At 42.7% G+C, this 9100-nt stretch overlaps 1 protein-coding gene across 1 annotated transcript; it reads right to left on the reverse strand.

Annotated features, from left to right (window-relative positions):
- Positions 1-387: 387 nt before the first annotated feature.
- On the reverse strand, positions 388-5216 carry lipg (lipase, endothelial). The gene is made up of 10 exons (XM_061729540.1): positions 4966-5216; positions 3867-4048; positions 3515-3694; positions 2705-2816; positions 2397-2615; positions 2009-2251; positions 1698-1818; positions 1300-1527; positions 1098-1202; positions 388-1006 (listed from the first exon to the last, which is right to left on the reverse strand). The coding sequence occupies exons 1-10, from the start codon at positions 5054-5056 to the stop codon at positions 994-996; spliced, it is 1494 nt and encodes a 497-aa protein (XP_061585524.1). The 5' UTR covers positions 5057-5216; the 3' UTR covers positions 388-993.
- Positions 5217-9100: the final 3884 nt, after the last annotated feature.

The raw sequence follows: 9100 nt of genomic DNA on the forward strand, positions 1-9100 counted from the left end.
CCCTGTCGTTAAGATGTGTGAAGTCAGGAGATTTGTTCAAAGCGTTGAGGCGCTGCCACAAACGAGTTGAGGTGGTCTTATGCAACATGTAATGAGTCACACTATTCAATATTTTGCTCTGACGTCCTTAGCCAATTACATCAAGAGGGTCCATGTCAAAGATTAAGTCTTCACATTTTGGAAACCTGAAGTTTCACAAGGTTATGTAAACTTCACAGCCACTGCTATGAATGCTGCTGCTATCTTACAGTAAGGTCAAATTGATTAGACAAATTGAATTTCGGTACAAACCGCTGCCCGCATGTTCCAATTATGAGAGAGCTGACCATCAAAATGTTTGGCATCTGCAACGTCAGCCACATGATTAAAATGAGACAGTGTCTATAAACAATTACTTTATTTTAACAAAAAGACGTATTTACATTATTTACAGACACCCCATAAATCACACATTAACACTGTGCAGAAAAGTCTCTGAACAATTGAATGCAACAGAAAAGCCCTCAGCTATAAAAGCGTCATCAGTAATCTCTCAGCAGAAAGGCACAGACAAAACACTAACATGCACACATCAAATACTGCATCTGGAAGAATTATGGGATGTGCTCTGATAAATAACATTGGTCTTAAGTGCTTCACTTTCTCATAAATAAAATATTTAAAAATGTACAACTACAACTGCTCCGTCGCGTCACTGGCACAGATCTGTATTCTAGCTCACGAGTCCAGAGGGACGTTCTGCAGCTCATCAGGCCATCTTACACAAAGGATAGCCAGTGCTGCCAGCCTGCAAAACTTTTGTAATGTCCTTCAAGTCTTGACAGTCCTCGTCCCAAGAAAACAGAAGCTCCCACAGTCACCAAGAGCTGAATCCTCCGTCCCATGTGCTGATCAATCCATTGAAAAGTGCTCAAAAATGACAGGAAAATGGTGCTTCTCCCTGATTTGCGTTGGGTCCCCCATGTTCACAATGCTCAAGTCAGTGCGAAGTTGTTACATAGGAACCCTGTTGGTCAAAAAAATGCAGAATTAGTTAACACTATATTACAGAGTCTTGAGACAAACCGTTTCAAGTACAGGTTCAAATTCTTATTTACCGTTTTCTTGGTTTCACTTCCCAGCCATCACGACATTTAACAAAAGTCACCGATTCCCCAGGGGAGATCTCCGTTTTTGAAGGATCTTGGGCGCAAAATGTGAACCTGCAACGTAGAGAGAATTTTAATGTTTGCTCACAGAATTGACGCTATAGCAGGTGTGTAGAGTACGGTATATCCAGCAAATCCACCCCCAGCTCACTTTTTCTGCGTTTCTCCTGCTTTCACACGGATCCGACGAACTTCGAGTACGGCCCTGGGAGGCGGCTTGTTCCAGGCCCAGAAGGACTTCTTGATGTTTTTCCAAACAGAGTTCCAGGATTCAGAGTCTCCCTCCCAGCTCAGACGGATCTTCAGCAGGTCACCGATATCCTCCTCCGTGAACACCAAGAAAGTGTTGGTGTGGTTCAGGCCCACTGCTTCATCATAGCTGCACAAACAATGTTTACAATCAGTTGCTATGAAAGTTTCAGGTCAGTTTCTTTTAATAAACATTTTTTTTTTTAATTAACATAGTCAAAGGAATGCAGCCAAATTCTTCTATGCATCATGCAAGGTGTTTTAAGTTATGACTGGATTTTCCCTCTAGTTTGAACTTACACATCAACAAGCAAGTTCCCAGTATCGCTGTGAGCGCCGTACAACTTGACGAAAAAGGTGGGATCTGCATCATCTGCTTGTTTCCTGTTGAACACGTGCATCTTCATCTGATAGTGGTAGCCTTAAAGAGTTAAGAATGGGGAGAGAAAGTTAATACTTAATCCATTTGGTGTGTACAGTAGTAGCTCACATGACAATCATAAAACATGATAAGGTGTAACAAGTATTATAGTCTCTTATCAGTAGCTCCAGGAAATACACAACGTAGTAAGGGACAACAAAGCGTTTCCAGATCAAGTGCTGCATCTCACCTCCGAAGGGAGTGTCGGCACGCGTTTTCAGGTACATTTTACTGTTCCGCCTCTTGCGCATCTTTCTGGCGTTGTAGCCGATGTTGTTGCAGCGGTTTTTGCGGCAGCTGAGGCAGATTCCTTTCCTGAAGCGATCCGGGCCGGTGCACTGGAAGGCAAAGCTCACGTGCTCCTTGTTCATCAGGGAGTCCACGAACAAGTGCACCGCACGCTCGTGTTCACACTTCATCACCTCCATGAAATCTGGAGAAATGGAGAACAGTTTTTGTTTAGTTTATTTTCAGTGAGGAGTGAATGGATGAAAACTTTAAGTGCAGAATTATAGCTGTAACAATTGTTCAAGGCAGGCTTTTAAGAGCCAACACCCAACTGGTGTGCAAACACTTACTTCCTGCCACCGCCAGCACGTCGCCGAGCGCACAGCCAGGCTGCACCTCGCCACCGTTGGGGTAGATGTCAACATCTCCGATTGGCTGCTGGATTCCGATGCTCACACCCAAGGCCTCCCGAGTGTAAGTATGCAGAACATCCACAAAGTCTGCGTCATCAGGGGAGAGTCGGTTCTGCTCTTCCACACCTTCAAACATAGGTCCTGCTGGGTCTAGACCTATATAGAAAAAATTAAATTAAAACTCAATCCACACATTTTTGGGAAATTAGCACTCTTTTTGCAAAGTTGTGACGTATTCAACTCACCAGTGATTCTGCCGATGGTCCCTTTTACAAATGTTCCTGCATATCCAGCTACGTGAGCACCCAAACTGTAGCCAATCAGGTGCACAGTCTTCAGAGGCAGCTGCTGCTCATCCTGTTTTTATTTAAACAAAAAGAGGGAAACAACTTTAGCAGAGGTTCTAGTAGCTCCTGGATTTCACCCAGTAAGGAGTCATGCTCGCAGCTAAGCCAGGCTCAGTTAACTGAACTGAATCCAGTGACTGTTCCCTCCATGCAACAGTGCGTCCACCATCTGTCTCAGAGAGAGTCTCTTGTCTGTGTTTACAACCATGTGGCAGGCTGCCTAAAGCCTTCCTCACTAGTTCAATTTCAGGCAAAAAATGCCCACTGCAGAACAGGAATTGTCACAGTTGTCTCACGTTTACTGAAGACAGATCTAGAAAAATACCTTTTAAAGACAAAATGCCATGTAAGCAAAGCTTGAACAGCTAGGCAAGGATTATTTTAGCAACTCATTTAAGGCGCCCCCACAAAAAAAGGGTTATGATTAGATGTCCTAAATCATGCAAATGTATATAAAAGGGGGGACAAATGGGAGTGAGACAACTTTCAGCTTCAGAAAGCCAAATGAGAGTGTACACTAAAATTACTTTTACAGGAACAAATTAATGATGTCTTTGTCAACATTGAGTGTTTTATTCATGTGGGTAGAGTTACTGTAAGTTCAGTGGTGTTACGGTCACATTAACTGGTGCAAGTCACATTAGGGTTGCAGAAACGCCTGAAATGATTCACAAGAGGAAGTCTTTGATTCCAAGTCAGTGTACACACCTGAAGCCAGTTGAGCATGTTGGCAATATTGAGACCGACGTCTTTCGTGTGGTTGACGGCATCAGGGTATAGTTGCTGAGCCAGTGGTATCCAGTCAACCACCACCACGTTGGCCTCGTTTTCACGCTGCATCAGTGCCGACACCAACTTGTGCATCCAGCGTTCAAACATACCGCTCATCTGGAGGAGATGAGAAGGGAGTCTTTAGTACAAAACGATTGTAAGCAAACAGTGTAGATTCAAATTAAAGTTCTGGCTGGAGATGCAGTTCATTTACTCTTTGAGACTGAACCAAGTTTTAATGGAGGTGCATGAAAATCTGACGGGAAGAGAAGATGATGCTGTTGCATACCGTCCAGCCATGTATTACAAAGATGGTCTTGGATGTCGTGTTGAAGCCACACTCCTCTAGGCGTGTCTTCTGGCCTACTTGCAGGTAACAGCCCTCCTGTTCCAGATCCAAACTCTTCCTCATGTTGTATCTGACGATGCCATTGAGCGCGTCAGTTGACAAGTCAACTTCCCCATCTTCACCTAAAGTTACAATACAAACATGTTAAAAAAAACCTTTTCTGGGAAAGAAGTCCTTTCAACAAGTGATTCTCAACATTTGCTCGGAGGAACCGCTGCCAAAACATCTGTTAAGATGAAGCCGGTAGAGCGTGTTCTCCTGACGCATGCGCAAAACCGCGGTGCCATTCTTTGACGCAGCTGCTGCTCGTCAAGCGTCTGACTCAAACTGTCTGCTTTTTAACTTAACAGGCCAACAAACAAAAGGGAGGGGAAAAAAAGATAAAAGGGAACACACAATCTGACCGGTACTATGAAAAAAGTTTGAAAATCCTGACTTAAAAAGAACAAACTCCACAATAGCCCACACCACAAAGGAATGAATGAAACTTGTTTGCCGACTCGCTGAGCGCAGAAACGGCTCAGACTTTAATTATGGAACCAAAAAAAAAAAAAAAAAAATATCTCCAGGGTTATCAGAGTTCATATTCAGATCGGGGTAAAGTAACGGCAGACTGAGCGAGATTTGGTCCAAAAGGTCCGCAGGACGTGGCGCTGCTGCGCTTCCTTCTCCGCTCGGACCGTCAAGATCCCGCTGCTTAACCCCCCCCTTAAAAAAAAAAAAGGGACACGTCGCAGGCTTGGCTTTTTAAAGATCAATCCCCACTTTTCCCCGAGTTGCTCCCTCCGCGACACTTGTTACAGTTTTAAAAATAGCCGTACACTTTGAAGTGAATCCAATTCCAGCCAAGCGTAAAAATTGGCCAAAATCTCAGATGCGTATACCGGCATGTTGGTCGATATCCTAATTCCTGAACTTTCACATGCATATTTAATTCATGTGGAGTGTTATTCCCCTTTTGGAGGCCGGAAAGGGCAAATTAATTAAAAAAAAAAAAAAAAACAATAAAATGAACAATAGAAACACACCCATGTCTTACCTTTGAGAATAGAGTTTTCCCCAGTAGCGGACGACAAAAATACAGAAAAATATTGGAGAAAAACGAACAACATGAGAGCTTTATGACTCATTTCTCGATTGCAAAAAAAGGAGAGCAGCAATTAAAAGCTGTCTGGGAGTTAAAAGCGTGTTTTGTGATCCTGCTGACAACGCGGGGAGACAAAGAGCGACGGGACCTGCGCGTCAGGCTGGGAGCGCCGGGGATGTGATGTTTAACCTGCGTCTGCCGTGTCTTTGGACTTTTAAATAGTTTCCCCTTTTCAGTCATCTGATCATCGGCTGATCTATCGCGGATCTTATTGGTCAAGCCCCCATTTATTTAAGTTGAGGGGCGGAGCGACTTGAATGAAGTCGTAGTATTCTCTCACGTTGTAGGGTGTGTACGTGTGGGGTGTTGCACAAGTGACGCAAAACGCCGTGGAAGCTCGGCATTGTTAGGGAGGTCCATCTTTGTCAGCCCTGCAAGATGCATGTGTTTCATGCTCTCTTGCAACATAACCACACCAACCATAATATCCATTTCCAGAGCACAGGACAGTCTGAAAGGCTCTTGGCATTGTTTGAGTGTGTGTTTGTGTGTGTGTTTGTGTGTGTGTGTGCAGTAGGGGGGAGGGAGACCACCAACACTACCCCCCACCCGCTCCTGAATGCATCCTCCCCTCATCCCAGGCTGGTGCCAGACCATCAGCTTAGCTCTCTGAGCAGTTTCAGTTGATGAGGCAAAAGAATGGGCGCCCTCACGCCCGGGGTCTCCGCCACAATAACGCCACTGTGTTGTGTACATACATCAGCGCCCACCAGAAGGAAGTGACACCTGCCATCCCAGCTGCCCCTGGTACCTGACACACACACAAACACACACACACACACACACATAGATCCCCTGCACAAAACAAGAGTCACAGCCAGCACTCTACAACTGGGTCACTGGGTTTAATGGCTCTGAGAGGTCAACAGCCCATAAACAAAGATTTCTGATTGTTCAGTCGTTGGATCTGATCTTATGCTTCTTTCCATGTGCTATATTAGAAGCTGGAGTTTTGTGATTATTTATCTATCGATAAAATTGAATACCTACACATCATTTAATGTGCATCTGAACAGTTGCCTCTGAAAATGTAATGGTAAACATGGTAAACATGGTAAATTGTTGTTGTAGTTTTCTAATGCATATCTGGTTAGGATGCACTTTCCTACACAGCTCTATGGTATATGTAGTTCCCATCTAGAAAAAAATTGCAATAGACAAATCAAACTGAGTATTTTGACCTGATTTTCTTTTTTCTCAAAAAGGATTTAGGTGTTGTGAAAGAATATCTCTGCTAAAAGTCACATATTGAAACAGTAATGTAACACCTGTTGTGTTGAATCACATTGTGGGCCATGTCTGGTACAATGAGTAAAAACTACTCTGGGAAAGAAAAATTAGTCCTCTACCTACTGAAGCACATGTACCGCCTTTAACCATGGCCGAAAAAAAAAAAAAAGTAACTTTCACCCTAATTTATATGAATCAATTAACTTGTCTGTTTACTCTGGAATCAGCACTAATAATAATCATTTTACTTATCAAAAGCAGTTTGTCCATAATATCCAGCGTACATAATATTTTACCTTATTGTGGTGATATCAAGGAGCATGATACTACATCTATTAAAAGGCGTTATACTGGATCTCAGGAGGGCAATAGAGTTTAAAAGATTAGATAATGTAAGCCATGCCGATGATGCAATCCAGTTTTCTCACTAGTATAAAAAGGATTCCTTCACAAACTTCGCTGATTGGTTTTATTGGCTTATTTCTTGATCACATGCATGTTGTTTATTCAGAATTTAGAAATGCTGGAAGATTATTGTGGATATGATGGGATCAACATGACAGTGTTTTTCTGAAGGTGTAATGAGATACAAAGTTCTAAGCAACTAATGCACGTGGAGTCGTTACGTCCTGCAGCCTAAGCTTTTTAGAAGCACAGGTAACGTGACTAAAATGATATGTAAATGACTTATTCTCCTCTAAAGGCTAACCGAGGCTTGACTGTGCACAAGAGATCCTTTACTTTCAGACGTGTAGCCTCTACAATTGGACAATAAAAGTGTTCCAGGTGGCAATAATATAGAATTATGCAGTTTGTTAGGCTATCTTGCAAATAGTTTACTTAATAACTTCAACTTACCTACGTAAACATTTTTAATGAATCCATCCAGACAAATCCTGAAAGAGTTTTCCTAATATCTGGAAATGACATTTTCTTTACAGTGCAAATATCTGGAGGATTACATAACATTAAACCCCCCTAAAATCTTTTTATTTTTAACTTCCATCCAGCTTTATAATTTAGATTCCATAAATTGAAGCTGAACAGGTGTGAGACTAAAATAAACATTGATAGCTCCATGGAAAATTCTGAAATCCAGATAGTGTCTTTATCTTCTGGGGTCAAAGCCAGATTCTAAAAGTTACAGCAAACATCGCTGACATTTTCATTAACCAGAACTCAGCCCGAGCGTCTCAGTCCCTCGGATGTTCCTGAACTTGCTCAATATAACTCTCAACCTCACATCTGCAGAATCTGTAACGATGATAAATGAAGCACAGCAAAAGCAACATCCGTTGTAGTCTGTATAAAGTAGAACAGCCTTTACCGTATGAATGTGTCACACTTCAAAATTACTAAATTGTTTGGAACAGCAACATTTTCTTGGTGTTGTCTCACTCTAAGGAGGTTCCTGGCTCCTCAGCTGGGGCCTTGCAGTGTCCAGTGTGTATATTCTCCCTCCGTCAACAGTCCAGCAGAGTGCATGTTAGGTCGATTGGTTACATTAAATTAACCAGAGGAAAGAGTGCATGAGTTTGTGGCCCTTTGATGGTGTGTGGACCATGACCGTCAATAGACCCATGAGAGATGAAAATATGTTTTGCTTGATTTTTGTTTTCTGTTATCTCTGTTCCTCAAAGTTAAAAAAAGACTTCCCACAATCAGTTTGATGTTGAAAACTAGCACCTGCGTCAGATTTGAAGTTGAAGTAGAACTGTTACTCTTTACATGCACGTGCATCGATAAGCTGCCAAGTCTGAGGTCCAGTTAGGTTCTGCATTGTGCTGAGCTGTTCTCATCCCCCTCAACTGTGGAAAACTAAAACAGTCAAGCAACTTTTAAGTATTTTGCTCTGCGACTAAAGCGGGGAAAAAAGCTGCTTAAACATCAAACCCTAATGCAGCTTTGACTCATTCCTTTACATGTTTTTGTCAGATTTCAGTTTTGATCAGTGAGCTAAGAGCATAGTTTGCTGTATATTTAAATCCATCCATTTTCTATACCCGCTTTATCCTTTGCACGGGGTCATGGGTGTCTGCTGGAGCCTATCCAGCAAATCACAGACGAGAGGCCTGGACAGGTCGCCAGTCTATCGCAGGACCACATATAGAGACAAACAACCAGACACACTCACACTCACACCTACAAGCAATTTAGATTCACCAATTAACCTACCACGCATGTTTTTGGACTGTGGAAGGAAGCCGGAGTACCCGGAGGGAACCCACGCAAGCACGGGGGAGAACATGCAAACTCCACACTGAAAGACCCTCGCCGGGCCAGGGAACCGGGAACCTTCTCGCTGTGAGGCAACAGTGCTAACCACCAAGCCACCGTACTGCCCTATCTTTCAATCATTTAGTTTAAATTTCCGGCATTTCTCAAATTAATTACCGCAAAGATTTACGATTGAGCTTTTTTCTTTGTTTATGTTAAGTCACAAATATTTCATATTAAAATTAGAAGATCTTTAAGACTGTTGTAGCCCAGAATTCACGATGCTTCTACGGTAACCATAAGGTTTGAGGCTTCATCCTGAACACGCTTTAAGTCTATAATGAGTCAAATGTTGCAGCGTTGTTGGTACACTCAATGGTGGGTGTTTCTGACGTACCATTGTAATACCATTACCAATCAATCAAATGTATTCCTGCTGTCTACACAAGTAACCTGTGTGCTTTGCATCAGTCCTGCCCATGTGTGCATAGTTTCAGTTTGATTGGCTGACCCTTGTCTCTGGTACAATGAAATGCCCATCTAGTGGGATAAAGTGGTATTACATGAGCTGTCACAATTC

This window comes from Cololabis saira, chromosome 9, assembly GCF_033807715.1.
Source record: "Cololabis saira isolate AMF1-May2022 chromosome 9, fColSai1.1, whole genome shotgun sequence".
Classification (NCBI taxonomy): Eukaryota; Metazoa; Chordata; class Actinopteri; order Beloniformes; family Belonidae; genus Cololabis; species Cololabis saira.

What these genes read in the sequence shown, in the direction of transcription:
- lipg (XM_061729540.1), bottom strand. Translation starts at nt 5,056, where the DNA reads ATGAGTCATAAAGCTCTCATGTTGTTCGTTTTTCTCCAATATTTTTCT. An exon ending in GGAAAACTCTATTCTCAAAG is followed by an intron (nt 4,049 to 4,965) that starts GTAAGACATGGG and finishes TTGTAACTTTAG; the next exon opens with GTGAAGATGGGGAAGTTGAC. An exon ending in ACATGCTCAACTGGCTTCAG is followed by an intron (nt 2,817 to 3,514) that starts GTGTGTACACTG and finishes AAATAAAAACAG; the next exon opens with GATGAGCAGCAGCTGCCTCT.